Raw genomic sequence first — 24,769 nt, 5'->3', positions numbered from 1 at the left:
GTATGACTTAACATTTCGTGCGCACGTTTTATATTTCGTGCACACAATTTTGTTTTTCTTGTGCACAATTTAATAGTTCTTGTGCACAATTCAATACATATATATCATACCATATAAGAGTAGATGCAGGTAACATTAAAAATTCGGTTCAAAAGGAATCGATGAACTTATACGTTCCATAGAGGATTTACATATCCTAGACAGAGTTAGATCTTCTAATTACAAACGAAGTTTATTAAGATGTTTAAGTCTCATTATTTTTTTTTATTAAGCTTACATTTAAGAAGGAAGTAGTACAGTTGATTTAATTTCAATTTCATTAGGTGACACATAAACACGGATTATTGAATTAACCGTCTCCGAACCAAAAATTATGTCTGATCATGTGATCGCACTTGTTTTGGTAACATGGCCGACGATCGGCTGCATGATAATTTCTCAAATTTCACAACAAGATTCTCATCGACGCCTGCATGACATCATCGTTTTCGACGAAAGTAGTTTACGTAGATTGCTCAAAGTTTATCTGATCAGATAAAATCATGTCAGGTAGGATGGTTTTACGATAATTATGTCAATATGGTAAAATATTTTTGAATAATTTGTCTATTTTAGTGTTTATCTAATTACTTTTTATGAGTTAAGGAACAAGTCATGATTACATGGTTTAACCCTCCATGTGAAGAATACTTATCATTTGTTGTTTTTTACCATTATGGTATTACAAAGTTAGGAAAATGTCGATTATAGGCCATGTAGGATTTTTTATTTTATTTGCAGCATCTTTTCTAAATAGACCCTTTTGACTGTGTGGTAAGTTGGTGAGCATGTTCAATATACACTTCCGCGAGGTAGAGCTTGGGTAGAACAAAAGAATTTTCCTTGTGGAAGTGTATATTGAGCATGCTCACCAATGATAGCACAAAAGGGTCTAGAGTTTATTTTGTGTATAATTATACTGGTACTTCAAAATCTATATGTACAATGTAACAGGAAGAATCCTCTAAAATATACAAAACAAAAGCTTTATTTAATGTTGATAGTATAAACAATACAATATAAGCTCATAGGAGCTTTTGAAATTGACATTTCAATAATTATGTAGAAACTTGATGGGTTAATGAAACAACGGGAATTGGTCTCAAGGATTTTTCTTGAAAAAGCTAGGACTCTTGTACTGAGCTACATCATATATAGTGTCGATTATATAATTTTGAATTTTATGAAGTATTGTGCAGAGCTAGCAGTATTTTCATATTTCATTACATTAGTTATATTTAATCCCAGGATTAACTACCCTGTAACAGACAATTCTGCAGGTAATTTTCAGCTCTGTTCTCTTGAAATGAATTTCAAAGCAATCTCTCCATTCATTTTGAAGTATTTATTATTTTTAAAAAGGTTATACGATAGTGCATTGGTTACATTTCACCATATCCATTCCTTGGTAATCAGTTAATATGTACAATGGAAATGTATCTTCTTAGCCTGTTTTAAAACGTTTTCCGTGTTTGAAAGTTTATTACACATTATATATCTATACATAATGTATAAAATCTTATATAGAAACAAGAATGGGTATTAAAAAATTCTGTGATGAGAATCATTTGTATAAAAAGTATGTGCATGCAAAAATCTTATGTGTATATGCCCTTTCTTTCCTGTTATAATTCCCTTCTTTTTTTGAAAATTTTTATGTTCATGTAAACTGCAACTTGAAAATATAAGATTTACTTAGGTCTGTTATTATTGAAGTAATGAAAATAGATTGTTCTTATTTTGCAGTCTTCAGAACTACATTTAATTAGATATTCTCACAATTATACGATATATGTATTTCATACTTTCAAAACTTTGAATTTTTTCAATGGGTAAAAGACCCACTAATTCAGTGTTCTAGGATTCCTATTTCCTGTTACCCGGGGCAAGTGAAATTTGGGTCAGGGAAAGTTAGGTACTTAGTTAAACTTTCCCGTGGCAAGTTGAAAAATTCATATGCTGTAAGGATATGTTTTGTTCGGAAAGCACTCATTGACTGTGGGAAAGATGATTTTATATGGATTTTTTCCAGAGGAAACCTCAATTTCTGAAAAATCCTAGAACACTACTGATAGACTGGTAGTGTTTCCAATAAAGGTCACTGCTCTCTCTTTGTTCTCAAACAGTGGGTGTAAATCATAAGCCAGAGATGCTTGATCATATGAAAGGCTTTTTTTGATTGAACAAAAGTGCCAGTACATGTATTGGATTTTTTTATATTCAGAACCATTTTGTTTATGTGTTTTCAAATTTTCAAGAATCAAAATAACTTGTGAACTTTTGATTTACATATACATTATACCAACTTTGTCCTCTGTTAAGTTACAAAATATACATGTAAGATGAAAACCAAAGGTTTTTTTTTTTTTTTTACGTTTATCATCAAATCATCATTATCTGTTTATAATCATTATGAAAAAGTTTATAGAACAAATTACATTGTATTTGTCTTTAAAAACAATGTTAACAATTCTCACCATTTTACCCATTTTGAAGTATATCTAAAATTAAAACTACTCATCTATTATGTAAAAACATGTACAGTACTGATTTTTCTCTCAGGAAAATATAAAACACTGTGACAAGTAGCTTGCATACAAAAATGTCCTATCTCACTTGTATATTATACATGTACAAGCTTACTACACTTCGCTTTTTGGTGTCATCTAAGGGCAAAGTTAGCAAACTCAGGGCAACAATTTTTCGCTCAAATCGCCTAGTAGCATGAGCCCTGGTATGTACATGTAATTATGAGAAAAGTACTTGTTTTTATAAATACATATATCTACTTTGTTATATTTTCCATCCAACAGGTGACTTTGATGTTGAAGAAGAATATAAGAACATAGGTTTAAGTGGGTTACCACCAATTCATTCCCACAGAGTACATATCCCGGGTACGGTTACAGATTTCAATATTGATGACTTGGATTCAACCCAAAATATTTATGAAAAATATTTCAACTCATCACCTCATTCTTTGTCAGGTAGTGAACGAGAATTTGATAGTGTTGATGCAGAAGAGACTGTTAAGTTATTGAGAAAACCATTTCAAATTCTAAACCCTGGACATCATGTTAGTAGGAGAAATTCAGAAAATGCTAGCATAAGTTTTCTTCATTGTCGCCATGTCTTAGGGATAGGTCAGCAATATAAAGAGCTGAGAAAAATCTTGGAGGAAAGAGCCAGAATTGAATTTTTGAGGGACTGTTTGTTCAGAGTTAAATCTGTGTCAGCCTTTGTCAAGGATCTGGAGAATTTAGTTCAAATTGAATACAGGACATTATATGGGATAACTCACAACTGCCTCACTGAAGCTCCAATGAGTAAACTTTACTGTTTAAATGGGCTTTGTGAGGACCTCAGAGTTCATGTGGGTCACTGGAACACAATTAAACAGCGTTTACACACCAGTAAATGGCTCCTACCCATTCTGGGTCAGTTATATCTAGATGTTGAACATATCAGGAAGAAACTCTTTCAGCTGTATAATAATGCCATTTATTGGATGGAGAAACTGGTAATGATGGGTCTAAAAGTCTTTGCGCATGGTTCCTACACAACTCTTACTCATGAAATCTTGTGGAATGTTACAAGGGGCCTTGAAGATTTTAACAATATACTCAATGGCTTGCCGAAGGCAAGAGGTAAAACATTTTTCATCAGGGAAACATTCAGAAATGAAGAGAAATTCCTTGCTCCATGTGCTGCTATGTCAAACCTTGCACGTCATGCTGGTATTAGTGTGAAAGCAATACCATTTGTTAATATTATGAACATTTTAGCATGTGAAAGGGCTAGATATGCTGCTCATCAAACACACAGGTTTTTCACTGCCAATGATGAATTCATCAGAATTTTATTCTCTGGGAAACTGCCTCTTTATGTTTGGAATGATGAAGTTCAGAGACGTCCAATGTCTGCCTTACCTGGCTTAGATACTTCAGATTATCACACAGCTACTGGCAGCACTACAAGTATAAGTGGTGCAGTCCTTAAAGTGGGATCAATTAAAGCACCAGATTTATCAAATGAACCTCCACCATTGTATACATTTGCTCAGAATGAACAAACATTTGCTGAATCTTTCCTGCAGATAGTTTGCCACTCAACTCACATTTTACGCAAAAGTGAAAGTCATTCAAAATCTAGACATAAAACCAGTAAATCAGTCAGTCGATCTGAAAGACCACCGAAAGGTCCGGACACCCCTGTCCTATCTAGGACTGATTCTAAGAGAAAAACTGTGTCATGGGGCGATAGTGCTGACAGTACCATTAAAGACCAATTAATTAAAAAATACCTTGATGTTTTGTGGAAGGAATTTGGAAATGCTTTAGAATTGTGTTTTTATGAGCATGACTGGGGAGCACGACAGCATGGCAGAGACTATTTTAGTCTTGGTAGTATTGTTGTGTGCAATAGTACCTTGATAGCCATTGTTAGAAGCATGATGGAAAATGCTGGTTTAAAAGGTAAGTCACCAAAATGTAGTACAGTTTTAAGAGGTCCAAGCAAAACCCAGGCAGCAATTGGCTCATGACAAAATTTGGTTGCTTTGTTAGGGAACTTAAAAATCATTTTTCGAGCCATCCATTGTCAATTTATAACAAATTTTATACTACATGACATAGATGCAGTGTATCATGTATACAATACACTGGAACAAAAAATTTAATGGGCTAAAATTTACCATGTGCCACCAAAATCATAGAATCTGCCTGATTTTTACATGGACACCTCTTCAAATTGTACTATATTTTGTATACGGTGTCCCTGTTTACTGTCTCCTGTGGCAAGTAAATTTTGGTGACTGTGGGAATGTATTTTTATTTTGAGCTCTCATGTTGAAACCCTAAAAAATTCAAAAGTTCTAGAACGCTGCATTTTTTTCTTGATTCTTCTCATTTATAAAGCAGCTGCTGAATTGGTGGTCTGTTTACAAACATGCATTACTAGGCTATTAAATTGAACTGATACATGTACAAATATATATGTTCAGTGAAAACCTGTCTAATTTGAAGCTTAAATTTACCAGACACTAAATTTTAGTTTCTATACAGAAACCTTTAGCTTAGAGATTTTAAGGAACTGTCATATTAAAGCAAAAAAAATCCATCTTAAAGAAGGTAGGATTCAACGGTATTTCCTATCATACATGTACATTTGTACAGTCACTATGATCACCCGGGGTTAAAATTCTCATTCTCCACATTAGAGTCATTATATTCCCTCACCATGACGCTACCTTGATGCCACCAAATGAAAAACTGATATGTTGCTCATTTCAATATTTTTCAATTATTTTTTCTGTATACAAATGTATAACTGTAATTAAACATCTTGGTTTGTAAGTTAACAGAAGAAGTAAACTAGTCTACAGGCCACAGGGACATTTTGAAAAGGAGACTTCCCTGTATTGGATGGAGACACTCCACTCACATCATCTCCACTTTGTGGGAGTGGAGAAATTAAAATTCATGCTACAGTAGTGCACTTGTATATTTGTGTCCTTTTTTTTTATATTTCGACTCTCAGATATGTATACTGATATAAGTTAGCATTTAGTATGTTAAGTATTCTTATTGATTTTATTATGTACATGTAGGTAATCTAAATCACAATAAGGGCAAAATTAGGCACTCGGTTTTTCCTAACCTTTTAATTCTAAAGTAAATATATTTAATCTTCTTTGTTTGTTCTTCTAAACGTTGAACATTCCAACATGCATTTTCATAGTTTAACATCTACTACTATAGGTGGAAGTAGATCAAAATTAGCTCATACAAAACCACAGAGTTCAGTTTTAACTTTTCAAATAGAGATGTTAAGACCAACTGTAAACAAAACCTTCAATCTATTGACTTATGGTTCTGTTCAAGGTTTTTAAATCATTCTAAAAATCCAAACCTGGCCTGGCTGGTTTACACCATGGTCACTTTGTCCATCAATAACAAATATTATGGCCTATCCTTATGAACAAAATAAGCGGGTGAAGTGAAACTTTAGCTATTATGTGTATTGGTACAAAAAGCTACCATACTTGTATATATTCAAAAACAGGTGTGCTCCAATTTTCCGGACTTCAATGCCCTAATATAGTTTCTGCAGTACTATAAAATAGGAGATGTGGTATGATTGCAAATGAGACAGTCAACCACCCAAAGCCAAGCAACGAACAATTAAGCTTCTACAGGTTACCACGTGGTCTTCAATGATGGGCATGAGCAAGACCCATACAATAAAGCAAGCTGTAAAAGGCCCCAAAATAAATGAAGTAAAACTACTTAATGCATTAATAAAAAATGAAAATCGAAAAAAAAACATAAAACAAATAACAGAGAACATAAAAAACAAAGACAACCACTGGACTACAGGTTGCTGGTATGGGACAAGCACATAAAAGTATGTGGCAGTTAAACATGTTTGTGAGTGCTCTATCCTCCCCAAACCTGGGACATCATTACTTAGTTATCACAAGTCAGCAGAATCTATGGGAGTTCCTAGTAACCATGTAAACATTTAGACAAATACAACTCTGAATTAGAAAATATACACATGTATGGAGATCATTACTCGTGATAGTTAAATTGCTTTTTTCTAATTGTAAATGTGCATTTTTTGCACATGTACAAATGTACATATAATATGTACATATATATTGATATGAATATTTTGATAGAAAAAAATGTCCATGCTCTGTGGTGGAAAATTTATGCAGTTTTAGTAAAATTATTGATGCCTTCAATGGTTGGCTTCCTAATTGCATGTGGTTGTGCAAGAATTTTTTAAAGAAGGAACTAGAATAATTATACATATATGACATACAAATACACCCAATAAGAATTAGGAATTTGTAATACAAAGTGTAGATGGGAGTGGAAGTCAATAGAAATTTAGCCAACCTGAAATCATTTATGTTCCTCATTTAATATGAGGTTTAAAACCAAACACAAAATTCTTCTGTGTCAACTACAATAAGTAGTGCATGAAATGGATCAGAATTTATACATTGATCTATACAATTATTTCCAAAATGCACCGATTTCATTGATCTATTAAGTACTTTGGCTGAATATATACAAATTTTAGAGATTAAAGAATCTTAATTGGTAGAAGTCATGACAATGTGACAGTTTCAACCAAGATGTAATGGAAATGGCGCTTAATTCGATCAATTTCTCCGTCATTACGATAATGGTTGTACTGTGTTGTAGATTATTATGTTTCTGAATCTGGGTGATTATCAGTTAATTAGATTGATTATAGAGGGAAAGATGAAATTAGGTCTGAATTATTGACTATATGAGGGAAATTGTACCCTTGAATTTACTAATAATTACTTTGAAGTGATGAGAAAGGTCAGATTCTTTAGATAGACTTCCAATACATGTATACAATGTATGTTTAATTCATGGACTGTGTACATGTAGTTGATATTGATGTTTAATTTCTAAATACAACTAATCAGGGAAATATTGAAAATTTAGCCATGTTTTAGATAAGATGGCAAATCTCACTGCAATTTAAATTTTAATCTGAATTGTCAACATTAAGGATTTGATATTATTCTGATTGTGTCAGAAACCTTTATAGAATCTGGTATACAGTTTGCTATGACGTACAATGTACATTTTTCTGTACATCATTAACTAATTATTTACTTCTACCTCTATGGCCATCTGGACCTCGTTAAGTCGATTAATTCAGTCACACATTTTTTTTGTTATTGTAAGCTGGGTGTCAAGTCTTAATAAATGTCTTAATAAGTCAGTTACATGTTCATGTACATGTAGTTAAAATAAGATCACAATAAAACGGAGGATACATATATATGTGACATTCATTCGATTTTTTATCTCCCCAGCAGACCTACTTTGACCTACATGTAGGCAGGATTTAATACTGAAGATATCTTATACATGTATATTGTAAAATGAAAAGTGCAAAAGAAAATAATAGTTATGTTTACATTTTCTGAGTAGTATTTTGTATTAAATGGGATTGCATGTGTGTTATATATATATATCATTTTAGGTTTCCATTGGAAGACTCTAAATGCATATTAACTTTCCCATACTTGAAGTTTGCTTTCCAAACTTAACAAATCCTTTAAAATAATCAAGCTTTCTAATTGCCAAAGGGAAAATGGGGCATAATAATCAACTTTCTTAATCCAAAACTGCACTTGGCCCTGGTGACGGGAAAGTGGAATCTTAGAACACTGTGTAGTGCAAAAATTGGAATTTGTTTGCGTACTTAAACATTTTAAACATTTTGCTGCTTTCTGCTGTAAATATCATTGTTCCATATGATAATGAATCATATTTTGCATAAAATAAAATGAAAACTTATAAAAAAAAACAAAACAGTTTTCCATCTCCTATGTATTTGTAATGCATTGGTATTTCCTCCAAATTAGTCGACACTGATTAAGGAAAACTACTTGAAATTGACAATTTTAATTTAAATAACTCATGTTGATTGTTATTTTCAGATTTGTTCCCTCCACCCTCAGTGCCATCTTTATTAGCTACAGCAAGAAAACTCCATGTTATATCTGCCCTGTCATCTTGGGATTCATGTAAGTTTGATATCGGCACTTAGTCTTCCTGGGATTCATGTAAATTTGATGTCAGCCCTTTCATTATGGGATTCATGTTAGTTTGATATTAGCCCTGTATTCCTGGGATTCAATATAAATTTGATATCAGTCCCATTTTCATAGGCTTCATGTGACTTTGATATCAGCCCAGTCTTCCTTGGGTTCATGTAATTTTGAGATCAGCACTGTTATTATACATGTAACCCCACAAGTTTCAGAGATATTTTGTTTTTGACTCATTTTGTGTCATGCATAGTATATTGTTACCTGAATAGCCCATCATTTCTTATCAATTCCATTTCAAATTTGGTGAATGGGAGATAGCAGTAAAAGGTTGTATAGGATTGATTTTTAAGAGAAATTGGTCAAGAGGAACACTTTTTTATGGAGGAGGGGTTTAGATAAAAATTATTGATTTAGACTTCATTGCATTGATAGGTCAACATTTTTGTCAAATATCCTTCAAACTTTGGTGAATAGTTTTTAATGATTGAAGATTTTCACAGAATATTGTTTTTTTTTCAGGTCTTTGTGAAGCTCTAGGGAACAGACTGTCAGATAAATGTTACCCATGCCCTCTAGCCTCAGGTGATTACAGTACAAGATCAGGGATGCTACTGAGAGATACATATCAGCCGTTGTTCAGTGTACTACAGGAAAACTTAAAGGATCTGAATGAATCAGGAAGAGGTAGGTTACATGGAGTGCTGATATTATTGAAAGAATAATCAAGGGAACCAAGGTTATGGCGGTAATCCACAGAATGTAAGCCAGGGACCAAGACCAGACTTAAAAACAGATACACACAACAAAGAACTTAAAGTAACTAAAATCATACGTTCAAAGTAACAAAAGCAAATGAGCATTTCAGACTCCACTAAAAACTGGGATCACGGACCAGGTGCACTGGTAAGGTAAGGGTCCTTTGCTTTTGTAGAAACACCCGCCCAGTTGCTCATAAATAATAGTCAAGTCTAGGGTAGACGCAATAGGATAGGAAAACTATGACACGTTGAACAAATCAGTTTTCATGGCGCAGATGGATGCAATCATAGGTAACCACTGATTAAGAATTATCTTGACTCATTAGTATAGATCTCACAAGTCAATAACTCACAAGTCAAGACCATGTGAATCAAGAAACTTAGTAGTCAAAACCTCATGAGTTAAGAACAGTAGTCAATTCAAGCAACTCAGGAGTCAAAGACTTAGGTGTCAAATAACTTGGTAGTCATGAACTCATGAGTCAAGGACTCGCTAGTCTAGAACTCACAAGTCAAAGGACTCGTGAGTCAATTAGCTCACTAGCTATGAATTACATGAATACACATACAAAGTTTGACAGTAACCTTCCTCGCTAGGTAGCCCACAGGACTATTTTACAGACAAATAAGTGGTCCTCAAAATTGTTTTGCAGTCCTCTACTTAGAATTAATTTAGGGTGCCCAAAGGACTATTAATTTAAATTTCAAGGTTGTCCTTCCCCAAATAAAGTAGGCGCAGAACTACTGGACCACTAGGTGTGTCGAACCCAGATGTAGAGGACTTACTAGTCAAAAGATAAACCTATATAGGTAGAACTTCTAACATGAAGGTTAGACAATGAAAACTGTCTTTTTACCAAATTTTTGCCATAGCTCTTGGTCTTGAAGCAATAATTTTGCAAATTAAGTTAGGATCTTTGTTGAAAACATAAAACAATTGTATTGCTTCTATAAAAGTCTTGAATAGTTCTAACGAAGCATAAAAAAGTGGGTAGTAACTAGGTCGATTTGCTTAATGATTTATACAGAGGTAATAATGCATTGTCTTAAAGTAGAACTATTTTGAAAGTATTCCATTATGAAATTCAGCACTTTAATTTATTGGCAGTATTTTAAATTTAACAGTTGTTGTGCTGTCTAGAACTGTTATTAAGTTGCTCTCCCATAGGTATTGCATAATGCAGATTATATACAAGCCATTTAAATAGCTTGTATTGAGACATTCTTTATTGCATTCCAAATGCAGAAAGTCACATCAAACTAGTGATATATTAAATTTATATCTTTCTCAATCTATTGAAAATCTATGTGAAATGGTCCATAGATTATTGATTTTCATTCTGCTATGTAATTAAAGTTATGTCTTTACAAATTCTGCAGTTGAAATAATTGAGATACATTAAAATCTGTCTGAACTGAACTTTGGGTAATCAGAAAACCTGTCTGAACTGAACTTTGAGTAATCAGAAAACCTGTCTGAACTGAACCTTGAGTAATCAGAAAACCTGTCTGAACTGAACCTTGAGTAATCAGAAAACCTGTCTGAACTGAACTTTGCGTAATCAGAAAACCTGTCTGAACTGAACTTAGAGTAATCAGAAAACCTGTCTAAACTGAACCTTGAGTAATCAGAAAACCTGTCTGAATGTAACTTTGAGTAATCAGAAAACCAGTCTAAACTGAACATTGAGTAATCAGAAAACCTGTCAATGCTGAGCTTTGAGTAATCAGAAAACCTGTCTGAACTTAACATTGAGTAATCAGAAAACCTGTCTGAACGTAACTTTGAGTAATCAGAAAACCTGTCTAAACTAAACCTTGATTAATCATAAACCCTGTATAAACCAGACACTTTTAAAGTCACTCTTTATTAATTTTAATATATATTTCATATCAATGTAATTTGAACCTTGGTAAACTGAATCAATATTAAGGTTCTCACTGTATGGTATTGGGTTTTGATCAAGTCATCTTAAGTCTGTGACTTCCATAGATTTAATATTTTAATCAAGTTCTCTGACAGATTAATAATCATATAGACAGGCCTAGCTCTTAATCTCTTTGATCTTTTTGTATTCATGCACCGGTCTCTGTAAGAATCAGGCAGTGGATTGTAAATATTAATGACTATTTGGTTATATTTTATAAAAGATCAATGAGTAACGAAGGCATTTCCAAAATCTTTTTCATTATCTTCAGAAGTCATGAGGGTGAAAGTGGTTGGGGGTGCTTTTTCTATAAGGTTTACAGGAATACCCTGTATGTCTGTCTGTCTGTGCGTTCATCTTTAATTTGGTTTATCTGTTCACTTAAAAGGACAAATCCTCCTAAAGCACTGAATGGATTTTAATGAATTTTTGTACAAAGGTTATGCATTATATATAGATGGGCTTGAAGAAAGATCATTATTGTCCAATGCCTTAAAAATGTTAAAATCTCATAAAGGCAACTCCTCCTTGACTGATCAATGGATTTTATTTGATGATCTTTTAAAGAAAATTTCAATAGATACAAACACTCTTAATAAAGATTAGAGAAAACATTGAATACTAAGAAATGATCTTTCACTTGGTATCATAGAAATACATGTAATCTAGGTTTTCTGTATAGCTGCTTCTTTAATTTTATCATTCTCCAATTTTATTGGAAAGAGAAATTTAAAAGATGAAAATAACTCCTACATTGCCTTACATTATTTATACTGCATGTTAAAGTAGTAATATGCCATTTTAAAAGCTTTTAGTAAAATGAAAAGCAAATGATATTCACTTCAAAAAATAATATTCTAGCTGTTCCATTTTGTGATTCCCACATTCTTATACAAGATTGCTTAAAATGATTTAATGGCATATTATTACTTATGCAATATTACTAACGTAAGGCTAGGAGATTCACCATGCATTTTAATATTGTTTTGTGCATTTTAGGGCACATACCAAATGAAAAAATGAACTTTGAAAAATTAAAAAAAAAAACCACTTAACTGTAATTTTACCAGTACATGTATTAAATATACATTTTATGGTGTTCTTGATAAGACTAGGTGTATGTTTAATTGAGTCTATCACAGTTAAACCTTTCTAAAAGAAGGTTATGAATAAACACATTTTAGGGATACAAAAAACTATAGCAGTTAAATTAAACCATTTCTTGAATTTTTACAATAGTTGCACAGTCTTGTTTTGTTATATATTTTAGATTCCAGCGTCCTATTACCAAAGCAGGATTTAGATTTATGTCATGTGACTAGCGTGATTAGTCGCCTTTTGACCAACTGCCAGATGTCCCACATGTGGTGTTTACAGAAGGCCAATGCTTTCTTGTCTAACTGGACGGTTGGAAGCTTCCTGTTAATCTCACAAAGTGATCTTAAGGTAAAATATATTTTGAATTTTAATACATTCATTAGTTTGTATATAATCTTGGTGGTTAGGTATAAAATGCATGCTCACTTTGTGTGTCTAATCACAACTTTTAAACTTCTTCAAATTCTGCCTTTTTCATTTTGATCAGTAATTTAATACTTTGTTAAAATCAAAGTTTCAGGTCTTTATCAAGCTTGAATGTTGTGTTGTCACTAATCCCAGTTATATATATTTTGTCATCTGTATCAAGCTGCACTGTGTGAAACATTTTATTTTGATACTATTGTAGAAATAAAGTTGTTTACTGTATTGACATTGAATCACTACTATAATATTGATTTTTTTTCAACATACACAATAAACCATATTGTAGATCATACTTGAGTTAAAGGTAATTTGTTCTTGTTTAGGCCATCATAAAAATTCCTAGGTTCTCATCCAGCATTTTTCAAAATAAGGGAAGGGCAGGCGAATTTTATTATTATTTTTTATCAATTTAAGTGAATAATGCTGTCAGTTAGAAAGAAATTGACCTAAATTGGGGAAAAAATGAAAATAAATTTTTTGGGGAGGTTGAAAGAATTGGGTCATGAGGGGATGAGAATGTAGGATATTTTTTATTTTGGCCTTACATTCATTTTTTACCTGAACAAGTGTTTGATTATTTATATTTTTTGTTTCATACATCTGTGGAATGCTTGATACAAGAACTTAAAAAGAAACTTTTCATTTTCATATAAGTAAAGGGAGAGATGATCATTTTGTGTAATTGATTATAGCAAATTGAAACAGATAGGTACCACTTTCAGTACAGTGGTTGGTCTAGCTTTTGAGTGAAAGGGATTCTGTGCCACTTCACTTGTTGTATATCTAGGACAACAACAATCTTAACATTTGTGAAAACAGTGGTTTAAAGGCAGAATTCAAACAAATATGTCTATGTTTTCAGGCAAACATAAGTTACCCAAACCACTTACATTGAATTTAACTTCATTGTAGTCACTTTTGTGCTATTTAGTGCAGTATAAACATTTGATCCAACAAGTTAACACAATTTTCACAAGGAGAAGTTTAAATGACAGCCAACCAGAATTTGGTGGCCATCTTGTAAATTCTGAAATATGTATAACATCTAAAACAGGTATATATGTATGCTAAGTATTGTAAAGGTATTGTCAATAATTTTCTTGAATATTAAACAAACATGTGAAAAATCACAAAAATTGGTCAAAATAATGGTTTCTCCCTCCCATGGCAACATATTGATTTACTATTTTATAGCATCAAAACTGAAAAATATAAATAAGTATACAAATTTGATGGAAGTTTTGTATTTATTTGAACAGGTTTTAGCAGATGAGACTAAGAAATCTCTGTATCAAGCCCATACATTCTGTGGTAAAAATGTCAGTAAACACAAGCTATGGGAACAACAGATGATATCTTACCTCACAGATGTTACTAAACAGCTAGCTGATACCAATGAGCAGATGCAGGTATGGGTTGACACAAACATGATATAAAATAGGGTTTGATTTAAGGTGGTAGAGGTAAGGTAAGGGACACAACTCTTACAAAGAGTAATCAAGGGAACCAAGGTTATAGCGGTATTCAAAAGAATGTAATCCAGGGACAAAGAGCAGACATGGAAAACAGACATACACAACAAAGAACATAAAGTAACTAAAATCACACATACAAAGTAACAAAAGTAAATGAGCAACTCGGACTCCACTAAAAACTGGGAGCATGGACCAGGTGCATCGGTAGAGTAAGCGTCCTCTGCTTTTCTAGAAACACCCGCCGAGTTGCTCATAAAAAGTCAAGTCTGGGGTAGACTAAATCATTGGAATGTGTGTATTTAGCATTTGCCATCAATTTTATGTAAGCATCAATTTTAGTAACAAGGATTGATTTCATTCTGTTTCAAATGAAAGCTTGATAGGCCTTGGTGAAATTGAATATGATACAAACATATCACTGATTTCAAGAGTTATGTCTTTACCCTGGGTCTACCTCCTTAATACAATCCAACCTGTCTTAGCAACCACCTGTATTCAGCAATAACCTGTCTAAAAAGGCTATGATTGAAGTAACCTTTGTGGTGCATTCTTTATCAAATTAGCCTGTGTGAAAAGAGCACCTGTCTTATGCGACCTTGATTTTGCTCTCCCTTGGAAGGTCACTTAAGACAGATTTGATATTTATGTGCATTTTTATCCCATGTGTATGGAACTAAGATATAGGGATACATTTTGAACTGTTGCTATTGGCTGTCAGAGTCTATCATCTTGTGCATGTAGTCAACTGGTTTGTCCTATGGATGGAATACCCAACCAGAGAAAATAATATAATAACATATTCATACAAGCAAATCACCAATCTCACCCATATTACTAATAAGGCAGTTTGATAATTTATTTGAAAATAAAAAAAATTTATTAATATCCATAAATGGACTGCCAATAAAAGTATTGGACAATGTACATGTATGTGTGATTATGTACATGTATGTGTGATTATGATTGTAATGATTGCTCTCATTTCAGAATTTGTCAGCAACATCTATGACCTTGTTTGCTGATAACTGTAAGAAAATGGCAAAAGAATATTTTCAGAAATCTATGCCATTGGGCAAAACATGGAGGAAAAAAGGTGCAGGTAGGAATTATTGCTGAAATAGAACTTAAGTACCAGTAAATATAAAATTCAGACACAGCCTAGTGTAGAGATGATTCATGGTGTAGAAAAACCAACTGAAAGAATGATGCTTTTTTTGGTCTACATATACTATACTTTTTAGTAACAATAGTTCTTCCTGTATTTAGATCTGTACTTATGAAAAAAACATACATTGATTTCCCAATAAAATCAACCAAATCAAGAACAGTAACTCTTGCAAAGTGCCAATTTCATACACAATCTATTAATTTTTATCTCTGAAGTACAAGAACCAAATGACAAACTAAGACTGATTTTGTGGTCTGTAACTGCTACTGGGTTAGTAATAAAAAGTAAATTTGGTGGGTTTTTGACATGCATGAATTACCTTCTGTCTGTTTTTTATGAAGACCGCTTCTCAAGCTATTAATTGATTTTTTTTCACTGTTTTTCCAATACACGTGTGTTTCGTTCAGAGTTATGGTACTTTAATTACCAAAAATGGTCATCAGATTTATTATGTGCTTTATCTCTTGTACTTTGGAATAGAATATTTTCCATTCATTTTAGTATTCTTTTTTTCTTATTCACAAGTTACAATGCTGTAAGATTTATGATAAGCAATTTGTTTATAATATGTTTTCTTTCCAATGTTATTTATATTTTACACCAGAGAGAAAAAAGTACTTATGAAGAAAAGGTTTTTGATTCATGTAAACTTCAGTAATAACTATTTTTTAAAAGAAATTTAATAAATAAAAGTTAAAATTTGGGTCCATATATACATTTTAGAATTACCATCAGAACACAGTGTTTATATAGAGCTAGCCTTTGAAACAATTTTGGAACCAGTTGTGGATGGTGTCAGTAAACTGAAATTGACGTCCCAGCTGAATGCCTTGTCTATGGCTGTGTCCTCCGTGGTTGATGCTTGGAAGAACTTTATATTGAAAGAGAAGATAAAGTTTAGGTGAGCAAGTTATTTGTTAATGTCACAGAAAATTTTAAGAGCTTATTTAAAGTCTATTTTAGTATAAAGATCGTAGCCTTGAATCATAGGAAAAGTAGGCATTTTTCTTTTTGACATGGTAGCAAAAAGGAAAAGACAAAAGATCATGTCAAGAAGACAAGAAATATCATTTCCAAAGCCCCATTTTATTTGAATAATATATTTTGAATTCAAGAAGCTCATTTTGGTTAAACCATTATAAACCACCCAACTGTACTAAACATTGTATGTAGAATGGAACTTTACTACAGTATTAGAGTCCTAAGAGTCCACATCTGTACCAAAAATTTTGAAACTGATTTCTCCAAACTTAAGCTGAAACTTGATAGAAGAACAAATGTTCTAAAAAGATGCACATCTCATTTTTTTCCAGCAGTTAGTCTATATATTGTAGAAAAAGTTTCTTTATCTAGGTCTTATCTAATATTAACCAAAACTTTTCAGTTATGCTGGAGCCTGTCAATTAGAAGAAGACTACAAGTTTGCCAGATCATGGCTGAGGGATAGTATTGTCAATGATGATGTACGACACACTGTTTTAAACCTGAATATCTTCAAATGTTTATATGGTGGTATACTCTTACTGAAGAAACAGCCAATACGTAGAACTGGTGGAAGGTTCAGGGAGCCATGTTCAATGGAAGATTTAAGTATGTTAAAAAAATAGTTCAAATGGTAATATCATTTGTTAGAAAAAATTTTCCCACAGCACTCGTTTTCCCTTTTAATTTATATCAAAATGTATTTTAAGTGATGTATATATATATATACACATGTACATGTATACTTCACAAACAATGAACTTCATGAAGATTCTGTCAACAAATCCTGACAGGAAAATGTATATATTGTAAATAGTTTTGGGTGTCTGTTTTGTTTCAGCTTTCAATATTTTCAATATGATATTGAGGTATTAAAAAGGTGCTTAATATTTTAACAGGTTGTCAAGGGAGCAACAATAGTGGGCCCCTTGAACGTCATCCTTCATCAGTGGAGTATGAAACAAATCAAGATGAATCAGACATTCAATATGCAGGCAACATAGAAGATTGGTTGGCTTTAAGAGTACAGGGTGGAACCAAAACATGGAAGATACCATTTTGTTTAAATCCACCTCCCTCAGAATAGAAGGATGTGTCCAATTAGTACAGTTGGTTGGATTAAACATGGAAGGTTCTATTTTGTCTTAACCCACCTCCTTCTGAATAGAAGAGAATGCCCAATTAGTACAAATAGGTGGATTAAACCTAGATTACAATGGAAGATACCATTCTGTTTTAAGCCACCTCCGAGAAGGGAAGGGTATGTCCAATGAGTACAACTGGGTAGATATTATTTTGTTTAAACTGATCTTCATTTGAAGAAAACGATGTGTCATGTTAGTAAAACTACTGGTAGATAGAGCTAAATATGGAAGATACCATTCTTTTAAAACCCAACTTTGTCAGGATAATCAGACATATTCAGTCATTATAGATAGCTTTAAGAGTATGAGTATATTTTGTTTTAACCTGTTATGTTAGGATGAAGAATATACCATGCTTGTACACATTGATTGTAGAGTGAAAAAAATATATGAGTTGCCTGTGGAGGTCAAGATGCTATTAGACTTTAAATTTAGAAATTGAATTTTGATAAGTGCTTGATTTAGTGTTGATAGATAAATGTATTTACCTCTTGAGTTAAAAATCAAAATGTGTTTGCTTTTTTTGGGTCATAAATACTGAAAATGTCAGGTATATTGCAGTTGTTATATAATTTGGTTTCATGATAGTCAGGAACTTTTAGAGTGCAGAAAATTTTGAATCCAAATGTATTAAGTAATAGTAGTTAGGTTGTGAATTTTTATACATATATTGATTGGCTTTAAAATAGACATTTTGCTGCATAAATCTTAATGTCTATGATTGCCTTTTGATACTACAGCTTTAAGACAAAATTTCGTATAATTGTTTTTTTTTGTGCCATTTGCAGCTTTTCCTTGACAAATTCTTATAACTTGTAGCCACTTTAATGCCTGGTATTTTCTCTGTTAAACAAATTGCCAAAGTTCATTATCTAGGACCATGTGAAAGAAAACGAGAAAAGTTGTTGGTGAAGATTTGTTATTCCCTGCATCATATTGTGCCATAATGGTTTCTTTGTTTCCGTGACAACCTAAATTTTGTTTAAATTATTGGGCATTTACATATATGTTGTGATATTAAGATTGTAAATAACTTTCTTATCTGCTGTATAATTATGAAACACATGTACAATTATTAAGGCATATATAGTAAAACAACTATCCTATCTATTTAAGGAGGTGGACCTTGGGTAAGGGACATAACTCATGAAATCAGTGATATATTTGTATCGTATTCAATTTCACCTAAACCTATCAAGCTTTCATTTGGAACAGACTGATATCAGTCCAAGTTACTTTGATGTTTACATGAGATTGATGGAAAATGCTGAATACAAACATTTTAATGATCTGTAAGAGTTGTGTCCCTAACCCTAGGTCTTCTTCCTTAATTATGTATAATAATTAAAAGCTAAATACATGTAAATAACTGCTCCTATTTATTTTTAATAAATAATAGTTGTAGAAATATACTTGTAGAAGTAAACATGTATATAACTGTTCTATTTATTCAAATTAATACAAGTTCCCGGTATACATTTTTGTAGATATAGAGTACTTGTACATTGTACATATATTCAAATACTCTTAGTTATATAAATACATGTAGACATGTAAAATAATTATATACCTCCTGAAAATTTCATTATTACTATTTAAGTATGTAGTTGTGTAAAATATGTTAAAAAAATTGTTATTCCCTTGATAATGTTTCAGCTCATTTTTGGATGCTATAGTGGGTAAATTTTACAGTGCATTCAATAATGATGTTCAGGAGATAGAATTGGTCATCCTTTGAGTAAATGGCGAAGGTTTTTAGGAAACAAATTGGGTATTAAATTGAGATGGAGATTTAAACTTTCTATCATTCCATAGGTACATGAGGTATAGAAAGTTTAAATCTAATCTCCTCTAATTTCCAGTTAACTACAGTACATAAGGCAGTTTGTCAAAGTTCCATGATAATTTTTAGCAATGAATGCATTACACAACTGTGTTATATGTAGCATTCAAATTCTGATTGTGCACTGCATTTTGCAATATTGGGAACTTTATTTGTAAATTTTCAGGAGCTGTATAACTACACGAATGAATTGAAATACACATGTAGAATATTTTTATCTGAAACCATTTAATGATTTGAATGGGCATTGATCAGCTTTAACATAAGGCATTTATGGTGTTAGAGGATTCTGTATTTGTATAAGAATTATTGTTTTCTCATTTGCATATCATCATTCGTTCCACATGTACTTATACCAACATACTGATGTTTAGTTTATGTTTGTGTTTTAAAAGTGCTTAGTGTCTCATGCATTGTATTTAATGTTGCCATGAAACCTATTTACAAGTTAAGTCTATTTCTAATTGCATATCATTTATTATTTTTTGATAAGTGTATTACATATTACTCTGTATAAAGCGCAGGCAGCATTTGAGTCGGGATAAACAGATATAGCTGATATTTTATTCAATAGGTAGTTGGAAATTATTTCATTCATATAAAGTTTTTTTTAAATGATCCCAAATCACAAACAGTTGTTGTTGTATTTTGTTTTTTAAATAAACTATCAGAAGTGATTTGATAAAAAAAAATTCTTAATTATCAAATTGTTAACTTCAGCAGACAGAGCTGGCTGGCCGTCTCTTTGATTAAATGACAATTAACTGATGAATTGTTATTACAAAACTGGTCCGTTTAGAAGATTTCTATTATTCCATGTGTATTTAAATCCAAGTCTGATAGATAGTTAAATCACCAAAGAAGGATAACTCTGTCCCCTTAAGTTAACTGTTTTACTTACTATTAAAATTTTAATTCATTAACAAACTGCTTACCTTGACACCCAGGTCCCTGAAGCTGGCCAATATGAAATTTCAGAGCAAATTGTGGAATGAGGGTTAGCCACTGGGGTCATTCCTCTTCGGTGTCAAATTATAATGTAACATAGGATTATTGTGAAAGGACAAACATTAAAAGAATACGTTCTATTCATTTTATAGTATCATTGTTTGTTATTTAAGTGTCAGTCTTCGTAAGAATCAGGCAGTGGGTGAAACATAGTATGAAATAAACCACCATTTTGAGTTTAATTTGACTATTTGCACCATCAGAATCAAGGAAAAAGTACAAGATGTTCCATATCACCTTGGTAAATTGAGTTATAATTTCATTGAAATGCACTGAAAATGATCATTTCAAGGGCAGATAAATCTGTCATAAACCTGATTTTTCTAACATTCCATTGAAAAATTTCTGAGCAAATCCAGTGATGCAGAAATCAAATTGTCCTTTCAAATTGAGGAAGCATCCATGAGTAAAATAACATTGTCAAATTGGTTGGATTTCAGTATGCATGTTTCTGATTTTTCCCATTTTACCGGATTCTTACAAAAACGTGCACTTAATGTAGTACATGTATTGTGTAGATTTGTAGTGCTAATTCCTCTTATTTAATGGTGCTAACTGGTGTGCTATGTGTGACAAGGCATGCTTATTTATTCCTATGAACTATCAAATATTGTTATTGTCAATGTTGTGTAGTTATGTGTACATGTATTTATTTTTGTATTGAGAGGGAGATTGTTGGTATGATTCTAATGCTAGTTATGTTAATGTTACCTTATATGTACCTCCATGACAGGAGAGAACTTTCTTTTAGTATTTTTAAGAATTGAACAGATTTTTTAAATGTCAAATGCAAGTTTTTTTTTGGGTATAATTTGGCATTTTTAATCAGTGATTCTTTAAATGAAAAAATTCAAGGACTTGCAGATGTTGATTTCTTGCACAATACCCTTGGTTTCAAGGATACCTGTATATAATTGACGTATGGTTATCAAGAGATGATCTAGAAAGGTATTAAAGGGGTTAATTTCCTCATTTTTTACCACATTTTACCCAAAGTAATAAAAACCAGCTGATTTTGTGTAGAGTATGTTGTTCTAACAGCCTATGTACCACATTTTTTTTCTGAAAAACATGATTATCATATCGTGCTAGATTCATATTAAAATCTCATGATTCAAACCATATGATTCTTTTGAGTGGCACATTTACCTGTGTAATATTGCGTTATGCTTTGTCATTTTCTAAATCTTCCAGAGATCATATGCTGAAAACATACTCATACCAACTACCTCAGTGTGACAATCAAACTTGTGTCTATCTGATCTGAAAGTATTATTAGACATTTGTAATGTGATTTTGGTGACGTTTTGTTTTAGATGAATTAAATTATTCAATTCCAAATTGTGTTTGAGACACTGAAAAATATCCAAATTTGGATTTTACATGTTGCAAAAAAGTAGTGGAGTATCACTAGATAAACTCACTCTCAATGCTTGTTCTTTAAATTTCAAATTTGATACTGTTTCCTCTTTGTAACTTCTTAGCATGTTATTTTTGTTTTTCTTGTTTTAAAATATACCATACAGTAAGGTAGAAGACTTATCAATGTGCTAGTATTGTAAAATTAGGATGAAATAACAACTAATCTACTCTGATTAAGCAATTTAGTTCTGTTAGGTATTTCATAATGGTACTGTTAAATAGTCTATAAATTAAAGAACTAAATTTAATTTAATATTACCATGCCTAATTGATGTTTTAGATAACCTTTATGACCTTATGGAACTTAAAAAGATTTTTTTTAAATAGGATCAATTAAATGTTGTGGCTTTAATTCTATAAAATCTATAGAGTAAAATGGATCTTCAGCATACTAAATGTTGATATTCCCATCTTAAAATGTTGAACTATGAGCAATTTCATGACTGTAATCGTAAATATTGTGTTAATTTGTAGTAACTTTCCTTTTAGTACATGTACCTAAAGTTGGTCACAATTTATATACCCTCTTGAATGATCAAGTTTGGGAGAATTTCAAACAGTTTCATTTTAATTTCCTTCACCTTAATTATAGCAGGACAAATAGTAGAAATGTCCTCTTTGAATGGAATTCTGTGTTTTAGCTTTGCCGATCAATTTTCCTCTATTTTGTCTTCTTTGATATTCCCTTCTGTTTCTTCATGTATTGGATTCGGTATTCTTGTAAAGTCTTTTGTTGGCTTCTATTAGACATATCAATGCAGAATTTCTTCCTTACTTCCTTCACTGTTCTGCAAATGCAGATGTTGGGATATTTTAAAAGAAAAAAAGATTGCCCTAAGCTAGGTGAAATATTTTTACATATTTCTTGAATAAATGTACAATGATCTAATACATGTACTAGTCAACTGAAGTAGAAACACATTGTCATTGTAGATTACATGCCATAATTTTATTCTGGATATTAATATGAACTTCCAAACTTACTGTGTGAAATCTGAATATGGTGTTAAAGATTTGTTTAGTTGAGCCAAGTTAGATTGTATCCTGGATTTCTCTAACACTAGATTCTACTGTTAGGAATCCTGGGTTTCCCTTAAAATAATTATTTTATGATCATGGAAGCAGATGATTGGCCCATTGAAAAGTTTACACTTGAGTTTAATAGCACGAGATGACAGATTCCCCTACGATCACCAGAAAGTTTCTCAGTTTTATGTTATTTTTAAAGTTAATTACATTTTCAGTATCAATTTGTATCTTTTTAACTACACTGTGTAATCACTTTTATTATAATTTTGGTCTTAATCTTATTTATTTGCAGATCTGTGATAATTAGATAGTCTCTTGCCACTGTACTGAACATTTGCTAGTTATCTTTCCCATTTTTAGCTCACCTGGCCAAAGGCCAAGTGAGCTCTAACCATCACTTGGCGTCTGTCTTCATCGTTAACAAATATACAAAACTGGTCTCCTCTGACACTACTTGACCAATTGAAACCAAACTTGGTATGAATGTTCCTTGGGGTATCCTAAATAGAACTGATGTGGGAATTTTTGATTCGTTGAAAAAACATGGCCACCGTTACTAAAAATAGAACATAGGGGTCAGACAGTAGTTTTTCCACATATATCTCCAAAACCGTTAGGTTTATCCAAAAATTTTTCAATAGCTGAAATGATCCATATTATTAGGACAACAATGTAAGAGTTATTGCCCTTGAAAGGGGAAAAAAGACTTTTTTTAATAGTTTTTAGTCAATATCTTGAAAACTATGATTAAAAGAAAGTTTCAGTTGTTGAAAAGATCTTGTGATAGTCCTACCGAAGACTTCTTGAGTCAAAATTGTTGGACAACTTCTTGTTTAGTTTATTGCCTTTGAAAGGCAAAATACAACTGGGGAGCAATTCAGGCTCCTGGGAGCCTTTCGTTTAAATTACATCTCTACATCATATTGAAGATCATTGAAGAACATATTGTGTAAACTTTGGTCTATGGTACCCCAAACTAACTTCACAAAGCTGCCAACAGCATTCCAATTGTTTCATGTTGTTGCTCCTTATCGATGCTTTGGTTACATTCAATTAGAGATGTCATTATTTTCTATGTGTTGCAATTAAATGCAATTTTTACATCCATATATGTGTGAAGGGCTGTTCCAGTATTTAATGTGAAAGGGGTGGGGGTTCAGGAGGCATTGTTTTTTCTGACAATATCAAATTGATGTTATTCTCAATTGTTCAATACAAAATATTTATTAGAAATGCCTCCCAACCCCCTTTTGAATAATTCAGGAACAGTCCTAATGACTATTTTCTGGCACTATGGAAACAAAACACAATTTCTGTTGATTAATGATCTGGTATTGATGTTTACATTTCTAAGAGTTCTATCATTAAGCATACACTATGTAAATGTATATCAAAACCTTGGTAATTCTTATATTGTTTAATGGTTGTGCATTTTCAGTGAACAGTGTTGCCTTCTACATAAGTGTAATTAAGTATAATTATCACTATTTTAAGGAATGTGATTTTTTTTCTTCATTCACCCTCTCCACACTGTGTTCTTGATATTCTTATCCTTTTAGGTTGTTTTACAATGTATTTACAGTCCAGAATAAAATTGATATGATATGTAGTCAGTATTATTTGTATTTTCCTTGCCCTTCAATACATGGTCTGGCAGACTGGATTTAAGAGAATCAGCTTAGGATTGATAGTCAACTAGTTGATAAATTTCCAAAAGGCCATGTCTAACTGAAAGGTAGATGGTTGATGTCAGACTCTACCAAAGTCTGTGCCATATTTTCAAGATCTAACATGCAATTTGAAAAAAAATTCTGTACTGACTATGAACAGTAAAGACT

The 24,769-nt window shown here is 32.1% G+C and overlaps 1 protein-coding gene across 1 annotated transcript; it reads left to right on the top strand.

Moving 5' to 3' along the window:
- Positions 1 to 159: 159 nt before the first annotated feature.
- On the top strand, positions 160 to 24,540 carry LOC148620729 (uncharacterized). Its single transcript, XM_088574476.1, has 10 exons — positions 160 to 549; positions 2,853 to 4,514; positions 8,537 to 8,623; positions 9,170 to 9,334; positions 12,607 to 12,782; positions 14,120 to 14,269; positions 15,323 to 15,434; positions 16,227 to 16,404; positions 16,888 to 17,093; positions 17,384 to 24,540. Exons 1-10 carry the CDS (start codon positions 543 to 545, stop codon positions 17,569 to 17,571), a joined length of 2,931 nt encoding a protein of 976 aa, XP_088430602.1. The 5' UTR covers positions 160 to 542; the 3' UTR covers positions 17,572 to 24,540.
- The last annotated feature ends 229 nt before the right edge of the window (positions 24,541 to 24,769 follow it).

The sequence above is a fragment of the Perna viridis genome, chromosome 3 (genome assembly GCF_037379345.1).
Source record: "Perna viridis isolate PV_CMFRI_1.1 ecotype Kerala chromosome 3, ASM3737934v1, whole genome shotgun sequence".
Classification (NCBI taxonomy): domain Eukaryota; kingdom Metazoa; phylum Mollusca; class Bivalvia; order Mytilida; family Mytilidae; genus Perna; species Perna viridis.
Note: the sequence above shows the minus strand (reverse complement) of the source record. Positions and strands in the feature narration are given on the sequence as shown.